The sequence below is a fragment of the Tupaia chinensis genome, unplaced genomic scaffold (assembly GCF_000334495.1).
Source record: "Tupaia chinensis unplaced genomic scaffold, TupChi_1.0 Scaffold139897_1, whole genome shotgun sequence".
Lineage (NCBI taxonomy): Eukaryota > Metazoa > Chordata > Mammalia > Scandentia > Tupaiidae > Tupaia > Tupaia belangeri.
The window spans coordinates 1,510,884-1,533,725 of record NW_006199776.1 but is presented as its reverse complement, the minus strand read 5'-3'; the positions used below and the strand labels follow the sequence as shown (position 1 = coordinate 1,533,725).

The 22,842-nt window shown below is 44.8% G+C and overlaps 1 protein-coding gene across 2 annotated transcripts in view; it reads right to left on the bottom strand.

Moving 5' to 3' along the window:
• The window catches only part of HSD17B4 (hydroxysteroid 17-beta dehydrogenase 4), a 97,643-nt gene that overhangs the window by 38,559 nt on the left and 36,242 nt on the right, over positions 1-22,842 (bottom strand). For both annotated transcript variants that reach the window (XM_006162347.3, XM_027765898.1), the window contains exons 9-17: positions 22,455-22,546; positions 20,661-20,685; positions 18,167-18,295; positions 15,185-15,285; positions 13,061-13,297; positions 10,964-11,015; positions 8,894-8,965; positions 6,032-6,135; positions 3,105-3,170 (exon numbers count right to left, since the gene is read on the bottom strand). In XM_006162347.3, coding sequence (XP_006162409.2) covers positions 3,105-3,170; positions 6,032-6,135; positions 8,894-8,965; positions 10,964-11,015; positions 13,061-13,297; positions 15,185-15,285; positions 18,167-18,295; positions 20,661-20,685; positions 22,455-22,546 — 878 coding nt within the window. The remainder of the gene's footprint in view (positions 1-3,104; positions 3,171-6,031; positions 6,136-8,893; positions 8,966-10,963; positions 11,016-13,060; positions 13,298-15,184; positions 15,286-18,166; positions 18,296-20,660; positions 20,686-22,454; positions 22,547-22,842) is intronic.

Sequence of the window (22,842 nt, the reverse complement as noted above, 5' to 3'; positions counted from 1 at the left end):
GAAGATGCACCCAAAAAATGGACTTCCTCGTTCTAAAAATTATGACTGTTTATACCTAAACAAAACAGACGTCATGTTTTATGATTATTGTTCCTATACTTTGAATGCCTTACCTTTTAGAGCAAAATGTTTCACTTACTTCCCCTCACCCATCCCACTGCTGTAAAACTCCTTCCATAATAAATACGCATGACTTCTGGCCATCAGGGCTGCAGTCCGGAGTGTACTCTGGCTGTAGCCGGCTAAGAACATGCTAAGGGCATGAGGTCTTAGTCTGATTCCTGTTCACCCGCATTGCCTCCCTGTGCACCCACCCCGGCTGGGGTACAGCTCCCGGCAATTTCCCTCTCATTGTTTCTCTCTATCATTCTCTGCTGAGCATAGGCACCCTATGGCAAAAACCTTGGAAAAAAAAAAAAGAAAGGGAGGGAGGGAGGGAAGAAGAAAGGAATCCTTCCTACTTACTGTATGTAGAAATTCAATACTTGGAAACTATTCAGCATTTATCGCTAAGGTTAGAATACGTTCCCCAGAAATACACCTTGGGACTTAATTCCACTAACTGTACTACAAAAGTATTAGGAGAAAATTCCGTTGCGTCATGGTGCCCTAGGGGTGAGGCTCATGCTGATGACAGCATGGAGGCAACACCCTCAGGAACAAATTAATGTCATCTCAGCAGACTCAGCCAGCTTTAACTCTCGCGAGAAGAGATCAGCTCTCGAGGCCGGCTGCTACAAGAGCAAGTACTCATTCTCTCTTTGTGACCCACCAGCCTCTGCTTCCACTGGCCGCCACAGGCCGAGGACTGGGCTTTCTAGCCAACAGAATCATGAGTCTGTAAATAAATGTCTGTCGTCTTTAGGAAATCACCCAGCCTCAGCTATGTCTACTAGCGAGGTAAAATGGACCAAGATACTTATCTACGGCAAGCACATTTTACCATTTCAGCGTAACCCAACAATGATGAAGTAGCATTTGCTGAATTTTTCTCAACTTGAAACCATGAACTTTTTTATTCTTCAGCACTCTAGCAAAATTAATTTCTCTTTTACACTATATGTAAACATAAATATGAGGGCATTATTTTCTTTCTTTTTTTTTTTTTTGAGAGGTTTTTGCTATAGGGCACGTGCGCTCGCCAGACAGAGAGAGACAGAGAGATAGAAAGCGAGAAATCATCCCCGGGGGGGTGGGCACGCCACAATCCCTTCTCCTCCATTCTCCTCTCGGGATCTTGGGCACGCACGCACACGCGCCCAGCGTGAGTTTAAGCCACCAGGTCCGGGACTCGAACCGTGGTCGACTATGTGGGAGTCCAGCGACATAGCCATTACGCTAACTGCTGGTCCCAATATGAGGGCATTCTTAAGAAATGAATTTAAGAGGCCAACAGATGGCATAGTGATTAAAGTGCTGGCCTCCCATACAGTTCGAGTCCCAGACCCAGTGGCATGAAATACAATAGGTTCGTGTATGTGCATGCCCAAAATCCCAGGAGAAGAATGGAGGAGAAGGGATTGCAGAGTGGCCATCCCCCCAGAGGGTGCTTTCTCACTTTCTCTATCTCTGTTGTTTTCTGTGTCTCCAGTTAGCACATGTGCCCTATAGCAAAAATCTCTCTTAGAAATAAAAAAAAAGAAAGAAAGAAATGAATTTAAAAAACAGCGAGAACATTAAAAGGTAAAGACTAAGGTGAGGAATAAAGTAGTATTCTTTCCACCATCTGATTATATGGTATACAAAGAAATACGATTCGTATACCTAACCTTAACTCTTTGTGCCCCATAACATTACTTTTGTTTTGAAGTTTACTTATTCCTTGGAAGGGAGGCTGGTGGGAGGAAGGAAGAGACAGCGACCTGACGCTGTGACCTATACCTCGGCCCCCGTCAGCCAGGAGCACCCCTGGTGGGTTCGGGTGACCCAGGAACCACACCCAGGGTCCACCCACGTGCTCCTGAACTGCACAGCCGTGCCCCGCCACCTGTGTTGCCTGGGCTGGGCCGAACTTGCGTATATGCCAACACATCCTGCACAAGTTTGCATTCAAAATGCCAAAATTTACACTAAAAAGTAAGTGAACTTGGGACCAGCAGTTGGCGTAATGGCTATGTCGCTGGACTCCCATGTAGTCGACCGCGGTTTGAGTCCCGGACCCGGTGGCTTAAACTCACGCCGGGCGCGTGTGCGTGCGTGCCCAAGATCCTGAGAGGAGAACGGAGGAGAAGGGATTGCGGCATGGCCATCCCCCCTGGGGGGTGATTTCCTGCTTTCTATCTCTCTGTCTCTCTCTGTCTGTCTGGCGAGCGCACGCGCCCTATAGCAAAAACCTCTCCAAAAAAAAAAAAAGAAAAGTAAGTGAACTTCACAAATAATTTGCTGTTTTTACATGTTTATGCACAAAAAGACTCCAGAGATGTAAGAACGCTGTGCTGTCCCTGGATGGTGAGTCTCCCGGCCATCTGAGAGAAGCATCTTAAGGTCTCTCAAAACAGACATGCTTCTGTGTTTTAGAGCTGCCTTTATTTCTAAATCAATCTTAATACCCTCACAGAATCTGTGAACTGGCAGGACGTTTCATATCCCCCTCAGAAAACCAACTATTTACACCAGACGCAAAAGATGAAATAGCCCACTGCGTCCAAGATGAAATAACCCACTGCATCCAAGATGTTTCATTGTGTCTGCCCTTCAAAGTCGGCACAGAACACTCTGTTTCGAGCACAGGGGCGAAGCTGCTCTCCTGAGAGGAGAGGATGACCAGCACTCCCCTTCGAACTGTCCTTAGTCCTGCTCTCAGGCACAGAGTCCTCACCGTCGGGGTGAGCAGTCTCTTTACGCCGAGCTCTATAGCGCAGGATGGTTTCCGAATTGACTACGAGAAACCATTTTTCACTCTCTTTGGATATCCAATGGAGAAAAGAAGTGAAGAGTAAGAATGCAGGAGGATCCCAACCACGGGAAACGTCTCTTTATCTTATTGCGTGAAGAAGCAGGCACTGCACCACACCAGTCCTGGCGTGCAGGATTTTGAGGTCACAGAATTTTAACTTAAAAGAAGTGTCAGTCGGATGTGCCACTTCCCAGGGGCACGGTCTCACCTGATTGAGGGAGGTGGCATCTGTCAGCACGGCGTCGGGAGGTCTGTTAGGTACGGCTACAGCTTCCTAAGGTCAAAACACATCAGATGTTAAGTTTTAAAAATGAATTTCTTATTCTCTTTACCCAAACTGGCATTTGGTAAACAATCATGTTTCAATATAAAGAAACCCTGTGAAATAGCTAAAAAGATTCTTTTTTAAATATTGGGTCATTGGAAAAGTCATGACATGTTTTTCTGATTTTCTATGTAAAAACGCATCATGAATCTTCCGATAACCCAGGATTTCGTGTTTGGGAGATAAAGAAAGACACTCACAATTTTATAACCTCCAGCTTTCAAATACATTGAGTTCCCTGAAATGAGCCTTTATAAATAAGGAACTATACACTCAGATCAGTACTCCAGGTGACAAAAGGACAGTTTTTCCCTAGGTAAAAGATGATGACAACTGCAAGAATTCGGCACCTGGGGCAGCCCTGATGCTCAGTGAAGAGCTGTGCAGAGGCAGCTGGATTCCACATGGCCACCCAGGGTTCGCATTTCAGCCTCTGTGGATAGAAACAGACACACAGGCCCATGTACCCATGTGCCCAGGTTCCTGGCGAGACGGAGAACTGGAGGAAATAGGACTACGTGTGAGTAAACCCTGACAGAGGGCGTTTTCTTTTTCTTTTCTTTTCCTTATTTTTTAATTTGCTATAGGGAACAAGCACTTGCTGGAGAGACATAGGGAAAGCACCCCCCTCTGGGGAGATGGCCATGCCACAATCCCTTCTCCTCCATTCTCCACCCAGGATTTTGGACATGCATGCATACATGCCCAACATGTTTTACAAGCCACTGGGTCTGGGACTTGAACTGCATAGTTGGCCATGTGGAATCCAGCTGCCTCAACCACCAACCAGCCACCTGCCAGCCCCACAGGGGCCTTTTTCTCTTTCAGTTGCGTGTGCATTTTCTGGCATATAAATAAATAGACAGACAGACAGATAAATAAAAAAAAAAACTGTTGAAAAAAGAATTAGACACACAATTCATATCTCAATTGATATAGTTTTTTAAATTGGTCTTTAAAACTCCTCCATATGGGGCCAGCAGGTGATGGAGTGGTTAAGGTGCTGGACTCTCACGTGGCTGACTGCAGTTTGAGTTCTGAATGTGGTGGTTTGAAAATCACACCAGGTATGTGTGTGTGTGTGTACCCAAAATCGCAGGTGGAGAATTTAAAAAGGACGAGCAGGTCCTATTCTGGGAGCCTCTGCAGGGCCCTGTGTGCTGCACATGTTCTACCTGGGCAGAGCTTCTACCATCCTGAGCTGAGGCAGGAAGGGCGCAGGTTACGGCCCAAATGCCACAGATTTTCACTGTTCCTACCAAAATAAAGATTTTCTTGAATCAATGTTTCTTTATCAGTTTCTTTATCAGAAATTTTAAATGGTTCTTTTTCATGTCTTCTTAGGTCTGGTTTGTTTGCTAGGAAAGGTGCAAGAAGTACCTTATAACACCATTTGAAAGTCATCTTTCCACATAGCACTAATACTTTATTCACTACAGAAGAATTCTTTTTTTTTTTGGAGAGGTTTTTTTGCTATAGGGTACGTGCACTTGCCAGACAGGCAGAGAGAGACATAGAGACAGAAAGCGAGAAATCATCCCCCCAGGGGGGATGGTCACACCGCAATCCCTTCTCCTCCATTCTCCTCTTGGGATCTTGGGCACGCACGCACAGGCGCCCAGCGTGAGTTTTAAGCCACCAGGTCCGGGACGCAAACCGTGGTTGACTACGTGGGAGTCCAGCGACATAGCCATTACGCTAACTGCTGGTTCCCTACTACAGAAGAATATTAACCACAGGGGACCGACAGGTGGCATCGTGGTTAAGGTGCTGGACACTCCCACATGGCTGACCATGGTTCAAGTCTTGGACCTGGTGGCTTGCTTTCTCACTTTCCCTCTCTCTCTACCTGTGTGGTGTGTGTGTCTTGTCAAATCAAAATAAATAAGTAAAATTAAATAATTCTTTAAAAAAAAGAAGAATATTAACCACAGTATAACATGATAACCTCAAATAGCTTAGAAGTAGAGACCATGTTACATTAATATAAAATCCAAATTACAAAATATTTTTAGAAAAAATATGGCTTTTTTGGTTTTAAATAATCATTTATTTAATTTCACTCATCATTATTATTTTCAATTTGCTCTAGGGCACACACACTTGCGGGGGGTAGGGGGGAGTAAGAAAGCAAGCCACTGGGTCCAGGACTCAAACCATAGTCGACCATGTGGGAGTCCAGCACCCCAAACACCATGCCACCTGCTGGCTCCAGAAAAATAAGTTTTTAGAATTGAGGAACTAAAGAGTAACAAAAGTTGTCTTACATAAGTGTATGACTTACATCATTGCGTGAACGAATGAATGTTTTCATCTGTATTTGTGTCAGCTTTTGGTAAAACTGTTGGACACTACAAAGGTTGTACAAGAAAGTAACGGATATTCCCATAATCATCCTCCTCAGCAAGATCCTTCTACATATAAAAAGTTATATACAAAGTATATAAACACTTCGAATCAAGGAAAAAGTCCAGTTCAAAGAAGTATGCATTAGTCGATGTCAACTCTAAATTGCACATTGAGGGACCAGCAGATGATGTAATGGTTACATCACTAGACTCCCACAAAATTGACCATGAGTCCCAGATCCAGCAACTTAAAACTCACACAGGGCGTGTGCGTGCACTGCCGAAATCTCAGGAGGAAAATGGAGAAGGGATTGCGGCATGGCCATCGCACATGCCCTATAGTAAAAATTTAAGATAGATAAATTTAAAAATAATAAGTTGCATATTTGATGATATGAAAAGGTCTAAATACATGTTAGAACCCTTAACTTCATGTTCTTTTTGCTTATAAAGATGGCCTACCTTGATTTTGCCCGATGTCCGTTTTCCCCCAAAACCTCCAGAGCCAACCAGGAAGATAGAGAACTGATTATAGCATATAAGCTCCTTCCCAAAATAAGAATGTACTGAAAATTAAATTAAAAAAAAAATTAATATCAAAAGACATAACTAGTGAACCAAGATATGTTCAACAATTCCTTTAAAAGTTTCAAATACAAAACCTAATTACTGAAAGGATTCTGTAATTCATAGACACCTAAGTATGGATTTTAAGGATACATTTTAAGGCAGCCACTATCAGTGGCTGAATGACAGACAGAAGAAGAACTTCATAAATCCTTTCTTAATTATGAAATGGCAGTTTCTCTCACTTTTCTAAACCGTTCCAACTCCCATTCAAATTTCAATTTTTTCCATTTCTTTTTTGCTTGTTTTGTGTTTTGTCATAGGGCATGTGCACTCGCCAGAGAGAGAGAGAAAGTGAAAAATCACCCACTGGGAGGATGGCCACACTGCAATCCCTTCTCCATTCTCCTCTTGGGATTTTAGGCACACACATAGCTGTGCCTGACATGATTTTCAAGCTACTGGGTCCAGGACTCGAACTCTGGTCGGCCATCTGGCAGCCCAGCACCTTAACCACCACATCACCTGCTGCTCCCTAATTCTTTCCATTTCAAACAATCCCACTAGAAAGTGTAGGAGCCCGTGCTCAAGCTCTCACACATCCTACCACGGTGCTCCAGAACGTGGACTGGAAAGAGGCAACAGCGGAATGAAGACCTAAGTCCCACAGGCAGCATCGCGGCTGTTCCTCACTCTTCCAAGCAATCAGAACAGTACCCAAAGAGCAAATAAGTACCCAAAAAACTAATAAGTATCTATTACATTAATTAATCAATGAATAAACCATGAGTGAGCAAATTAGCAAATAGAGTGAATAAGACAGCTGTCCCTCTACTTACAGACTGAGTGATTACGAAGTTTGAGTGCTATTTGCATATCTAGCTCTAGAAAATCAGAATAAGATTTTAATTTGTATACTAGAGAAAAATCTAATTGAAACAATAATAAGGAAAATATGGAAATCCGTACTTAATATAAGATTTTTCTATTTATTATACAAGAAATTGGACACTAATGTCATCTATTCAGTTGTTGAGAAAGTCATGACACATTTTCACATAGAAAATACATAGAAAACCCATAGAAAAATACATCAGGACTTTTCCAATGACCCAATATATACTTTACCCACAAATCCTAATACCCTGTGCATGACCTGTCACCAAGCTGTAGTTGAACAAATGGAGTAGGGCAACAAGTGACAGTAAAAGGAAAGCAGGTGACTGCAGGACTTCTGTGCTAAGTTACACCTGGTACAATGGTGAAAAGACTTTAAAAAAACTGGCGGAAATGTAGCCAAAGACTAGGTCGTCAGAAAAGTCATGACACATTTTTGCACAGAAAAACATACGAAAATACGGTGGACTTTTCCGATGACCCAATATTTCCCAGCACGTGGAATGACAAGTATGAAAATCTAAAAAATAAAGACGGGGTGGAGAAAGAAAGAGAAAGAAAAAAAGGAGACACCGAAGAGAGAACATACATAGTATTTAAGAGTATCAAAAATATTCTCAATGTATCATTAAGTAAAAACAAAGCAAGTGGGACCAGCAGATGGTGTAATGGTTACATCACTGGACTCCTATGGAGTCAACTGTGGTTTGAGTCCCAGACCCAGCAGCTTAAAACATGCTGGGTGTGTGTGTGTGGATGCCCAAAATCCCAAGAGGAGAATAGAAGAGCAGGGATGCAGAGTGGCCATCCCTCCAGAAGGGTGATTTCTCGCTTTCTGTCTCTGTCTCTCTGGCAAATACACACACCTTATAATGGAGGGGGAAAAAAAAAAAAAGCAAGTTCCAAAACAGCATTTAGAGTATAACCTCCTATATATTATACACAACAAAACAATGTAAACTTTTCCACTTAATTATTTCCAGAAATTTTAACAACGAATATCAAATTATTTTGTTCTTAAACTTTAAGGTAAGTAAAAGGTTTATGTTTAATTATTAGTATTTTAAGATTAAACTACTATAATCTTTTTACCCCACTACAAATAAAATGTGGCTATTGTGTTTAAACTTCTTTTATGAGTTCAATAGGCTTAAATACACAAATCTAGGAACACAACTACCATCTATAAGAGAGATTCTGTGGCCAGGGCCAGCAGGTGGCATGGTTGTTGAGGCACTGGACTCCCATGAGGCTAACCATGGTCCAAGTCCCGACATGACAGCTTGAACATCATGCTGGGCACGTGGGCATGCATGCCCAAAATCCCACAAGAGAAGGAACTATGGCATGGCCATCCCCTCTGGGGGTTTATGTCTCAGTTTCTCTCTCTCTGTCTCTCTAGTGAGAACACACACCCAATGAAAAAAAATCTTAAAAAAAAAATTCAATAGTTGAATACATTAAATTCCAAATAGCTAACAAAGAAAAGAATACCTTTACACAAGGCAGCCTAATTATCAGTCCAGGCTGTCATACCCCTGTCAGCCACAAGCATCCTCCTGCCCTGTAACTCTCCCCCGCGCTCACGAACCAGCCTGTTCCTCACGGCTGTGCCTTGGCCAACTTTCTTTAAGTCCACGGCAATGCCCCAACCCCCAGCCCGGGCCCCCACCTACTTCTTTCTCTCCCTCCTTCCTTATTTTTCTTAAAGAGCTTAAGAAGTTTTAAAAGCCTTATCTTCTGTTTTTATAAATTGAAAAACAAACTCAAAAGTTATTCATCAACTTTTCGGTGAAGTGTTATGCTGCTTACAAAGCACACAGATCTAAGGTGCTATTTTAAGAACTGTAAATGAATTACCGTCTATAAGAATGACTGCTCCAGATCCTTTATCTAGGATATCAGCAACAACCGCTTCACATCTTAATTTTCCTAAAATAAAAAGTAAAATAAATATATAGACTATTTTAGAGAACACAAATCATTACATGAAAACATGAGCGCATTTAGTAACATTCATTTCAACTTCAGCAAAACTAAAAGATTATACATGAGGTAATTGTTTTTCCTGAACTCACTAGAAAACAGTAATTTAACATTAAAAGCAATCAGAATATCTGAGTCATTAAATTTGAAAGATCAATATTTATGATAAATTATGCTTTTAAAAATAACCATATTCTTTCCTTCTTTTCCAATTGCTAAAGGGTACATGCACCCACCAGAGGCAGACGGAGAGAGAACGAGACAGAGGGTGAAAGCACCTCTCATCAGGAAGCGCCCACCACAACCCCATCTCTACTCCTCCATCCTGTTGAGATCTGGGGCATGCACCAGAGAGGTTTTCAAGCCAATGGGAACAGGATTTGAACCATGGTCAGCCATGTGGGATCTGGTTCCCCTAACCACTAGGCTAAGGGGCCAGCCCCTCCTCTTGGTCTCTTTTAAGTTTGTCTACAACAAATAGATGTTAAGAATATAACCAGTACCATTCACTCCACTCCTTCTCAAATCTCTACTCTACTGGTTCAATGAGACATTGTTTCTTTCTTTCTTTCTTTTTTCTTTGGGGGGGGAGGAGGGGGAGGTTTTTTGCTATAGGGCACATGTGCTTACCAGAAAGACAAGAGAGACAGAAAGCGAGAAATCACCCCCCAGGAGGGATGGCCACACCGCATTCCCTTCTCCTCCATTCTCCTCTCGGGATATTGGGCACACACGCACACGCACCAGCTACATGGGAGTTCAGCAACACAGCCATTACACCAACTGCTGGTCCCGAGACATTGTTTCTTTCTAACTATTGTTCTTTTATGGACTTCTTTAAAATGGACCCATTATTTAATTGGTGATGTCTTGGTAGATTATCACTGTCTAGGGGTGAACTTATCACCTTTCTCCCCAAATCCACTTTTCTCTTTTGTTCTCTGTATCCATGAATGGTACGAGCCACCCTGCAGCCAAGCCAAAAAACTTGAGCATTATCCCAGACATAAAATAGAATGACCATCTGGCAAGGCATGGCCGTGCAAAACTGGTCTGAAGTCGACGGAGAGCCATCGGGGGTCTTAAGTGGGGACACAGCAAGCACACTGCATTTTAGAAACAGCGTCCTGGCTGCGGTGAGGCGAACACGCCTGAGGAGAACAAGGGTACAGACAGAGCACTTAGAAGGCACGGATGAACAAAGGAAGAAACAAGAAGTGGAGATGGAGGTGGACAGAAATAGAAGGATTCTGGATGTATTTAAGGAAAGGGATCAAAGAACCCGGTGGCTGGACGGGAGGTGATACAGGAGAAGCCGAGCACTGCAAAGACGAGCCAGAGTGATGCTTTCCAAAATCCAGTCTGTCCATGTAAACCCCTCTGCTTAAAACCCTGCAGTGGATATCTGTCACCATTAGAACGAGATCCAAACTCCAGCCCTCTCACCTCACTTTTCTGACATTGCACCCTCCCCAACTCGCCCGTCCGGAACCTCGCCAGGGCGCTGTTCCCCTAACAGCCACAGCTTCACACAACTCTGCACAGGGGTTCCTCGGTCTGAAATTGTTGCAGCCCACTCCTCACAAGATGCACTGTTAATGCATCCTTCAGATCAGCTTAGAGCTCCTTTCCACCAAGAAGCCTTCCCCAACCCCAAGTTCGGTTCCAGGTTAGAGACCCGTGCCCCTGAGCCAATCTTACACTCATCCCGCCCTAAGGTACTGAGCGCGTTTATCGCTGCCCACCGCCTCTCAGACTCTAAGCTCTGTAAGAGCGAAGAACCCAAACAGGCATGTGCAAACATCAATCTACTCTAACAGTTACATGGCACAGTAAGTGGTGGTGTACTACTAGGTCACCCATGCCAGTTTAACACATGGGCACAGTTTGGAGGGTTGATCAGAGAACAAAGCTAAGACACGGAACGCGTGTTCGGGGACTCACCTGTTCTGGGCAGCGGTTTATGTAACTCCAAGTACTGCTCCCCATGAAGAACCTGCACCGGGGAAGCACAATCTTATCAGCAAACCTTCCGGTTCCACAGGCAGCGCCCATAGGGACAAGTGACATGCTACTGTTCACAGTCATGCCACAACTCTCCCCAAATGACCCGTTTGGCTTCAACTTCTTAATCATGTGATTCAGAAATAATCAGCCCTCCAATGTAAAGACACTCAAGCTCTTTTGGAGCAGAGAGAATATCTGTGTTCTTTCCTGGCATTCACAAATCCTTGCTGACTAATAATTATAGATTATTCGCTAATACAGATGCCAGGCTATATTCCTAGTGTTTATAATAGTACTGGAGGCATCTGCTAAATATTTCTTGAATAAAAATGAACAAATGGGCCAATGCTAGTAAGTAATTTCAGGTCACACATACCCAATACGAGTGACTCAAGTAAAACCGAAGAGAAATGCTACAGCCACATTCACATGTCCTCCACACATCTCCTCAGTGACCCCCACAGAGCAGAGACTGAGGACACTGTGCAGCTTGGCAGCCACGTGAGCTTGACGTGTCAGTGAGAAGACACCGATACACGCAGGAAAATCACAGGACAGCAGAACCGAGACCTTGTCCACCCCCAGACAGCTGTGGCGGCTTCCCTGTCTTCCCAGGGCAGAACCGAGACCTCGCCCACACCCAGACGATTATGCGGGCCACGGTACTGCGACTTCCCTGTCTTCCCAGGGCTGATGGGCAGCTCAATTAAAGCAGCCCTGTCTCATTGTCATAAAGACTGGAAACTCAAGGTGGGACAACTGGGATCCAAAGCCAAGATGGCTGTCACTCTGGGCCACAGAACATGAACACCATTTGTGAGTTCCAAAGCGAGAGGAACTGTTAAACATTTGTTTTCATTTTTCCCACTTACATTATCCAGACAGGAGCAGGCTGTGCAGAAAAAGCACAGGAGAGCGACTGAGGCTGCAAACAGGGTGTCCGGCACCTAGTTCTCCCCAGTTCATCAAACGCTCCAAGTCAGAGCAGCCGTGGGCCACGGAGCCACCAGAGGATGGGTTCTCACTCTGCCCGCCAGAGACCAGCTCAGAGCACTGAGATTCAACAACTATTGGCACGCTCGTAAGCTGAACCTCGACCTCAAGAAGTAAAATGTACCCTAACTCAAAAACGTCTTCACAGGTGTCCTCTCCTTCTTCTCTGAAATGCTGTGTCCATCTCGCTTCCCCACACCCCATTCTCCCGATGGTCCCCACGCCCCACCAGCCAGCCCTTCTCGGTCTCCAGTCATTTTCTCGGCATCTCTCCAACCTCTGAGCGCTGCAGAGCCCCACGCTCAAGCCTCTTCTCTACTCAGACTCGCACACTGGCTGATTTCATGCGGTCTCGAGTCTTTAAACAGCCCCAGACAGACCTCTGCAAACTCCAGACTCATACACTCACCTGCATTTTACATCACCACTGTAATGTGGTAACAGGTGTCTCAGACTTAACCCCACACCGACCTCAGAACAGTGCGTAATGACACGTATTTCTTATATCCCACGGTAGGTACATGCAGGTACATGTAGACATGTATCTCATCCCACTGTCCAGAATACACATCTTCGTACTTGACTTCCCTCCCCCGCAGCCCGCTGGCCTGGGCGGCCCTAACAGACCCTGACTGCTTCTCTACCCCCACACGCGGCTCCACACAGCAGCCAGGATCGTGAAGTAGAATTACACAGCCACTGTGCAGATAAGAAAGTGAAAGCCGAAAGAAGAGATCTAGCTCGGCAACTAGCAGTAAATGATAAAGGATTAATAATGCCATGCCAGGCGGAGGGGCTCTGCGTGGACTTTCTTCTTTTTTGCTACCATTTTAAATTAACTTTCCCTCTTTTATTCTTAAAAAGAAATAAACTGAAAGATATGCTAAATCCATATTCCTGCACCAACCACGATAAACACTCTATAGATACAGTTATTACACACACACGTACACGTAGGATGCGACATTTACCAACAAACATTTAGAGACATGGAAGTATAACAAAATAAAAGCGCTTTTTTTTTTTTTTTTACTAGCATACCTTTGCATAGTTGATTGAAAGCCCAGGAATCTCTGCTAATCCTCCGCCCATTATAGATTTCTGCGCTATGATAACTCCAAAGGTAGGCAAACAGGAGAAATCAGAACTTCCTTCGTAAATGAATTTTAAATCCTTGGGATCCTTGGCTGATGCCCCCACTCCAAGGGCGTACATAATAGCTTCCAGCTCCGTATACTCAGAGGAAAATGAAGGGAGTTTATGGCCAACAGCTCCAGCCTACAACAAGGGAAAGGAAAAATAATTTTTTCATTGATATTTTTATCAATTCTTTGACATTTTAACTTTTCACAACTCTTAAATGCTTACATACCTAGTTTGCTTTTGAAAAGATGTGAACAGGATGTCAGTGACTTTCATGGAGCCTAACTGTTTCAGAATATTTTATTTTTAAAAAACTAGAAACCAATTGGGGCGAACAAGTGGCACGGAGGGTGAGATGCTGGATTCCCACATGGACAACTACAGTGTGAGTCCTGGACCCAGCAGCTTGAAAATCACGCCAGGCAGGTACCAGCAGATGGTGTCATGGTTATGTCGCAGGCCTCCTAAATGGTCGACCGCGGCTCCAGGTCCAGACCCAGCAGCTCAAACTCACACCAGGCACATGTGCCCAAAATCCTGAGAGGAGAAGGGATTGCACATGGCCATTACCCTGGGGGATGATTTCTCGCTTTCTGTCTGTCTCTCCGGTACGCACACATAAAATAAAATAGTGAAAATCATGCTGGGCACATGTGCACGCAGGTCCAAAATTCCAAAAGGAGAATGGAGAAGGGACTGCAGCATGGCCATCCTCCCTGGGGAGTGATTTCTCACTTTCCCTCTCATTGTCTTTCTCTGGTAAGCATGCAAGCCTTATGGTAAAAAATCAAGGAAGGAAGGAAGGAAGGAAGGAAGGAAGGAAGGAAGGGAGAAAGGAAGGAGGGAGGAAGGAGAAAGAAAGGAAGAAAGGAAGGAAGGAAGGAAGGAAGGAAGGAAGGAAGGAAGGAAGGAGAAAGGAAGAAAGGAAGGAAGGAAGGAAGAAAGGGAGGAAAAGGAAAGGAAAGGAAAGGAAAGGAAAGGAATAAAGGAAGAAAGGAAGGAAGGAAAAGAAGGAAGGAAGGAAGGAAGGAAGGAAGGAAGGAAGGGAAAGGAAAGGAAGAAAGAAAGGAAGGAAGGAAGGAAGGGAGAGAAACCAATTAGATGATGTGTAGAAAAGGACTTCACTTATAGATAAGTACTTTTGTTATTTTTTTAAAGAATTATTTTATTTAATTTTATCCGCTTATTATTATTATTTAATTTGATCAGAGAAAGATAGCGAGAGAGAGAGAGGGAGCATGAGAAGGCAAGCTGCCAGGTCCAGGACTTGAACCACAGTCGGCCATGTGGGAGTCCAGCACCTCAACCACCACGCAGTCTACTGGCCCCATGTACTTTTGTTTTAATTTGCCATAGGATGTTTACACTCACTGGGGAGAGAGAGAGAGAGAAAGAGGGAGGAAATACCACCCATGGGTATGGGTCATGGTCACCCCACCATCCCTTCTGCCCCACCCCTCCCTCCTTTCAGGGTTTTGGTATTTATGCAGGCATGCCTAGCATGTTTTTCAAGCCAACAGGTCCAGAACTCAAACCACACCACCACGTGGGATCCAGCCATGACACCTCCACAGCACGGGCAGCTCGACCCATGCTTTTTTATCCCTTGCTTCTTACCAATAGGTAGAATGTCTCATTTTCAACTCCCCTGTTCCTGGTAGTGCAACGTCATATTGAGACAGGGTAAAAAGTGGGAGACAGAAACTAGGCCAACCTTGAGAACAGAACTTCACAGACATGACGACTGAGACAAGAAACTGGGGAAAGGGGGTTACCAGGAACCAGCACAGCCCCAACACTTCCCAGGGAAAAGAAATCAAGGACTGCTGTGAATCCATCATAAACGTTCTCTGAATTGTAAGTCGTCACATCGTCTCTGCCTCTGCGTCTCGCCCTTGTTAGAGACTACAGAGAGTGAGAGAGTGACCACATCGGAAACCGAGGGAGGCCAGGGAGGGGAGGGGAGGACAGGGAGAGCACCCTCCAGAGAAGGCCAAGGCCCGAAGAGTTCTTCCCACTTACAAATCCTGATGTGGCCGACGCTGCGTGACTGGTACGATTTGGAGAAACTCCTCCTTCTGAATCTACTTTACTCAGAACTTCGACTATACTGGCAGTTGATTCTAGCATTCAATAAAAATAAGAAAGAAACACAGAAAATTGGTTAAAGTTGTGACTAAGAAGAATAAAGCTACGATATACTAAATATTGGGTCATCGGAAAAGTCCTTCATATTTTCTTTGCAAAAATGCATCGTGACTTTTCTGACTACCCAGTAAATATCCCTGTAACATCCAACACGCCTGCTACCGACACCTCCACCGTCACTCACAAACAGAATGTAGGTACTGGGCTGATGTAACACACACTGCGAGACTGGAAGGAGACCGCAGAAAACTGGGTGTCTCCGATGGAAAACAAGGCATCGCCTCGTATTCCCCTCCCGGGCTATCTGACCGGGCTCTGAGTTTTTCAATGTCTTCGCACTGCGTTACGGTTCTGTAAGGTTTCTGTCAGGAGGAAGGGCGACTACAGATCATTTCCTTTCTCTCTCTACCACCGACCCTCCTCGAGGAGGAAATAATACCAGAATGACCCCTCAGGTCTCAGTAAGGGGTCTGATGACAGTACTAAAAATTCTTCCAGAGAAAACTGTCACTCTGGCCACTGACTGCTGACCAGATCAGGGAGGACGAACCCTCTCAGACCTCCTGCTCTGGGATCTCAAAGGAAGCTCCCAGGCACTCATAGGTGCCACAAGATATTCTGAAGGCTCTGGGACCATTTATCAAACCCTGGAGATGGGGCCTTCCTTCTGAACTGAGATAAAACCCACAACCTAACTACACAGCTGGAGATGACCAGGGATATCTGTCCTTCGGGACAACATGAGCAGAGGATTCCCTGCTACGGGGATGCCTACGAGCCCAGAGCAGAGGCTACTTAATTGAACGACACCTTGGAATAAGCTAAAAGCACTCTACTCAGAGACAGAACCTGAGCTCGTTCTTGGCGCAAACGCTGCTAGTAGAGTTTTCTGGAATCGGGTTCTATCGTGTAACATGTGCACGTGTGGGTCACACTAGGGGAAAAGGTTGGTCTCAGTTATCTGTAACTGTGGCGTGTCACAGGTGAGTAAAGAACCCACCCGAACGCACCTACCAAATCCCCTCTCTGCGCCCAGCACTCAGCACCACACACGGAGGCGGAACAGGCACATGGCAGTCCCGGCCTGGGAGGGCTCGCCCCGAGAAAGGGCCACACACGCATGCGGCTAGGCGGCAGGGGCGGTTACGGTCACTCTCAGGAGGTCGAAGTCAGCTAACTAAGGAGGGATCAAGGCAACCCAGAATCCCTAGGGAGGCTTTTCTAAACACCTGGGGCTCGAGTCTCCTGAAGAGGCACTGAGGTCAGGGAGGTGCTGAGAGCAGGGGGCTTGGGGGCGGCAGCCCAGACAGAGGGCTCACAGGAAGCCAGGTCCAGCCTAGACGGAAAGAGCTAAGCCTGAAGGACCAGAAGTTGGCGTAATGGCTATGTCGCTGGACTCCCATGTAGTCGACCACGGTTCGCGTCCCAGACCTGGTGGCTTAACTCACACGCGTGTGCATGCGTGCCCAAGATCCCCAGAGGAGAATGGAGGAGAAGGGATTGTGGCATGGCCATTCCCCCTGGGGGTGATTTCTCGCTTTCTGTCTCTGTCTCTCTCTGTCTGGCAAGTGCACGCACCCTATGGCAAAAACCTCTCCAAAAAAAAAAGAACTAAAATGGGGTTAGATAAGGTTTGGGGGAAGTAGCGGAAAATCAGGTCTGCCTAGGAAAATACGGCTAGACAACGGAAGACTCTGAAACCAGTTATCGGCTAGAGTAGATACGTTTTAGCACAAATGGTTAAATATCTCATGCCAGCTATCCTCCAGCTACACATGGATGAGGTTATAAACAGGTTTAGAAAGAACTGAAAAACTGCACTGTGGGGCCAGCAGGAGACATGGTGGCTAAAGCACTGGACTCCCACATGTTCGAGTCCTATAAATTCGATTCCTAGGTCTGGTGGCTTGAAAATCACACCAGGTACATGTGCCCAAAATCCCAGGAGGAAAATGGAGGAAAAGGGATTGTGGTGTGGCCATTCCCCCAGGGGATGAGTTCTCACTTTCCCTCTCACTGACTCTCGGTCTCTGGCAGACATACAGGTCTATGGCAAAAATCTGAAAAACAAAAACAAAAAGTTGCACCAAACAGCGGAGTGGTGGTTAAGGTTGCCGGACCCCACAGAGCTGACGGCAACTCCAGTCCCACATTCAGATGCTTGAAAAACACTGGGGCACATGTGCATGTGTGCCCAAAATCCCTACAGGAGAATGAAGAGGGGATTACGGAGTGGCCATCTCCCAGAGGGGGATGCTTTTTCACTCTCCCACTGCCGTCTCTTTCTCTGTCTCTCTGTCTCTCTCTAGTGAGTGCACATATGCTCTAGTAAAATTAAGGAAAAAAAAAAAAAAACTAAAAAACAGACAGTGGGAGTGAAATAAATAGCTTTAAATGTAAAAAGTTCTAATCTTCAGGACCAGCAAAGAGTACAATAGCTATGTCACTAGACTCCCACATGGCCAACCGCAGTTCAAGTCCTGAACCCAGAGACTTGAAACTCATGCCTGGGCATGTGTGCGTGTGTGCCCAAAATCCCAACAAGAGAATGGAGGAGAAGGGATTGTAGTATGACTATCCCTCTGGGATGTCTCCCCAATGAGTGCACACATCCTATAGCAAAAATCTCTCTAAAGAGGAAATAAAAAAAAAAAAAAGAGTTCTAATCTTACTGTTAGGTTGTCAGGAAAGTCTTTCTATGCAAAGATGCATCACGACTTTTCCAGCAGCCCGACAGCCCAGACGATATGCTAGAAATGACTCAAGTGCCTCAGTCACCAAGGTTAAGCTGGAAGACGATTCCACAAAAGAGAACATTTTCTGCCTCTGATGCCCAGCCAGGACCACCGAATCTACCTTGGACAGTCTGCACCTTGTGGGCATTGTCAAAGTTGCAGATCTCCTTCCAGTGCGCCTGGACCGCCTCCGGAGTCATTGGCTGATTCTTCTTCCTCACAATGGCGCCCAGGGTCCGCTCCCAGCGCACTGCTCATACAAACAAACACAAGACACAGTTTAAAACAGTGACAGCAAGATGCGTTAGAGGCCCTTTACGTTTTTTTTTTTTTAATTTGAAGAAAAAAAAAATTCTAACTTCTAAAGATTTTTACTCTGTCGTTAAATATATTTTTCTAATAAGCCTAACAAGATAATATAATTTAAAATATAAAAATATTTCAAACTGAAGGGAAACTTCTCCAACTATGCCATTCACTACGAAGACGAGACTGTTATGCTGCGTGTGAAAGGTCAAGTTACAAAATAACCACTCAGCAGACCTCAGGACCACACATCACTCAGGAAATATGAGATATTACAAAATGAAGAAACCAGAAGAGCTTTGCCGAGTAGTAAACTGAGGACTAGCGGTGACCAGAGATCAAAGATATCCATCAACAAAACTTAGTCTGTCGGGGAGCCCTGATAGTTGGCCTCCTTTTTCCTTTGGTACAGGTCAGCTAGAACGTGGAGATTACCACAAATCATTACTGTTGCCTCTGCTCCATTAGGAGAATTTTTAACATTGTGTTCTTTTCAAAAAAACCAGAATTTTAAAAAGCACTAGTGGGCCAGCAAGTAGCGTGGAGGTTCGGCAGCTGGACCCCACACAGCCAGCTGTGTGGTTGGAGTACTGGACTCGGCATCTGGAAAAACACGCTGGGCACGTGTGTGTGCATGCCAAAATCTGAAGAGGAACAGAGGAAAAGACTACAGTGTGGCCATCCCCCTAGGGGAGAGATTTTTCACTCTGCCTCTCTCTAGTGAACACACACCCTATAGTAAACAAACAAAAAAAGCACTAGTAACCTAGTTTAAGCATTAACAGTCAGATTTTGATAACTGTTAAAAGTAAAGATAAGGAGGCCAGCAGGTGGCGTGGGGCAAAAGGTGCTGAATTCCCACATGGTCGACCATGGTTCAAGTTCCGGACCTGGTGGCTTGCTTTCTCCCTTTCTCTCTGTCTCTCTAATCAAATTAAATAATAATAATATAAATATAAATAAATAAGTAAATAAATAATTCTTTAGTAAAATGAAGATCTGTTTCAATGAATGACGAAAATACCGACTTCTAGAGCTGTTCTATTGGTAACTTTCCAGATACAGCTTTTATTGCAACATTTGGCCTTCCTTTGGTAAGTGGATGTCATAGACACTTGAAATGCCTGAGGGCTATAAGTCACTTTAACAACTGGACGGAACGGCCATTATGCTAAAAGTATTACTATTCTACCATGCCCTCCAGTGATGGCAACCTTTTAAATAAGTCAACGATTGGGTGATTAGTTTTGATGCCAGGAGCCAACTGAAAACAAGCTGAGATCATGAAACCTTCACACGATTCCTTAAAACACACACCACAATGCAATATTCAAATTTGGAGCTCAGAAGTTTAAAGAAATGGGGTAAGGAAGCTAAAGCCAAATGAATTCAGTAAACTGAACGGAAGGGACTTCATTCCCTAGACTGTCCCCTCGTGATGACTCGCACTCTGAGGAGAACGAGAATTACAAGACAGCAATGGAGGACGCCCTGCTGTCGGTCTACACTAGAATGGTCTCTTCCTAGCTTTCAGCACAGCTCTCCCTCCCACTCGCTTTCTCTGCTGGCACAGCAAGAACAAGCCCGTGGGATGCAAGAGAGGGTGATTTAAGCACTGGCCAGTAGTTTGGAAAGATAAATATCAATATAAAAAGAGATTTTAGAGTCTAAAGGAAGAGCCAGTTTTCGGTAAGACGGCATGAGTCCTGCCGAAGGGCTCGTGGTGGTCCTGCAGGAAGAACAGACTGATTCTTGAAAGTAGCCAGGTCTGAAGGAAAACTGCCAGGTTTTGAATACCTGTTGCTATAACAATGTTCAAGTTTATAGATACAAGCAGGAAGCAGATCCAGTGATTAGGCATTTGACAAGATCCTCACCAAGATCTAAATGGGTGTGCAGGATATATATATATATATATATAGAGAGAGAGAGAGAGAGAGAGAGAGAGATTATTATTGCCCCCTACTGGACACTGTCTGTGACTACTCACAATCTTTTTCTTTTTTTTTTTTTTTTTTGGAGAGGTTTTTTGTTATAGGGCATGTGCGCTTGCCAGAAAGACAAAGAGAGAGAGAAAGCGAGAAATCACCCCCCAGGGGAGATGGCCACACCGCAATCCCTCCTCCTCCATTCTCCTCTTGGGATCTTGGGCACACACGCACACATGCCCGGCATGAGTTTAAGCTACTGGGTTCAGGACTGGAACCACGGTCGACCACGTGGGAGTCCAGTGATGTAGCTGATCCCTGGCTGTGCAGGTTTAAAGATACGGAAATAATCTATGGCAATCCGAAAACTGATAGACTTACATTTTCCAATCCATCCTGCTCCAACCTAATAAAAAGAACAGAAAAACATGTCACTTAATGTGAAATCACTAACAGGATTTTCCTTTAATTAAAAAAAATTATCTTTCTACAAGCATTAGAATGCTAGACGACAGTGAAAATACAGCTGTCAAAGCCCACTGGCCCCACGACTCTGCCCTGCACACGTTTTCAGAGCAGAGACGTAAAGCAGCACAAAGCAGTAGAGCAGCACATAGCAGACACGACTGCCTCTAACCCAGAGACCAGGGCTCGGCACTAGTCCTACTGCAGCTGTGTCACTGTCACCTTGGCCACATCGTCTGACCTCCTTGAATCTAAGTTTCTTCATATGTAAGGATAATAATACATACTTCGTGTGGTTATGGTGAAGTTTAAACAATATAAATCCATAAACCACCCAGCACATTACAGACTCAAAATGTCCCTATAAAAAGAAGCACTGAATTGGACCAAAAAAAAAAAAAAAACCAACAACAACAACAACAAAAAGCCAGAGGGCAGGACCAGCAGTTAGCGTAATGGCTATGTCGCTGGACTCCCACGTAGTTGACCACAGTTCGCGTCCCGTGGCTTAAAACTCACGCCGGGTGCGTGTGCGTGCGTGCCCAAGATCCCGAGAGGAGAATGGATTGCGGCATGGCCATCCCTCCTGGGGGGGGATTTCTCGCTTTCTGTCTCTCTGTCTCTCTCAGTCTGTCTGGCGAGCACATGTGCCCTATAGTGAAAACCTCTCCAAAAAAAAAAAACCAGAAGGCCAGCTCTGTGGCACAACTGTGAAGCACTACTCAACAGAAGCAGGATCCCACATGGCAACCCTGGCTGGAATCCACCTCCTACCCAGTCAGTCTAAAATATGTTGAGCATGTCTGAGGGCCCAAGACCTAAGAGGCTGGTGAGCTGGAGGAAGCAGACTGCCATGTGACCAGACTCTGTGGAGGGTGCTCATCTCTCTCTGTCTCTCTCTCTTTGTCTCTCCTCCTCTTTCATATGTGTGCATACAGGTTCTATCAGAGAGAGAGAGAGAGAGAGAGAGAGAGAAAGAGAGAGAGAAAAGAAAAGAAAAGAAAAGAAAAGAGGAGAGAGGTCCTAATATATAATAGTTCAGACTAGGAAAGAAAAAAGAAATTCAAATGAGTAATCAAAAGCATATTGGGTCATCAGAAAAATCATGATGTATTTTTCTATGCAAAAATAGTAAGTTGTATTTACTGATCAATTATATAGACCAAATTAAATAAAATACTATTCTGATAAAATTTGGGGCTGCTACGTACTAGGCCCTACGCTAAGGACGTAAAAATATGACTCATAGTTGTCACAACAAACTCCAAAAATACAAAGCTCAGGAAGGTGAACATAAAACATATCCTCAGCAAGACAAGCAATTCATTACCGAGTGAGAACGCAAAACCCGGCCTGGTCAGCTCGAAGCCCAAGCTCTCACCCTTCCTCTGTATCATTCGGCTTCTTAAATCAATGGGACTTTCCATACTCAGCTAACTCGGCAAATCGGCCACATTTTTATTTAGCAAGAATATTTAAAAAGGAGAACCAAGGAAAAACAGAATTTAAAAGTTGCTGTTACTCCCTCAAAATAACCTTAGTCAACACGGGCTCCTTGATTACAACATTACATAACATTAAAAATACACAAGTCATGTCAACTGGTACGGATTTTTACAGATGTAAGCAACTGAAAAAGACTAATTTCGCATCATTTTTTTCCTAATTACGCGAGCACTGCTTTAGGAGAACACCGACGGTGCAGGGTACCTCGAATAAGCCGCCGTTCTCCTCACAGCTCTCATGGCAGAGCCAGAGGACTAGCGGCGCCACGTAGTCAGGCTTCAGGGCTTCCACCAGATCTGAAATCAAAATCGAAAGAAAAGGTTTAAGACAAGAATGTGCATAATAACCAACCATATTACATTCTGAAAACTTCCAATTTATGGGAACCAGCAGTTAGCGTAATGGCTATGTCGCTGGACTCCCACGTAGTTGACCGCAGTTCGCGTCCCGGACCCGGTGGCTTAAAACTCACGCTGGGCGCGTGTGCGAGCGTGCCCAAGATCCCGAGAGGAGAATGGAGGAGAAGGGATTGCGGCGTGACCATCCCCCCTGGGGGGTGATTTCTCGCTTTCTGTCTCCTTGTCTCTCTCTG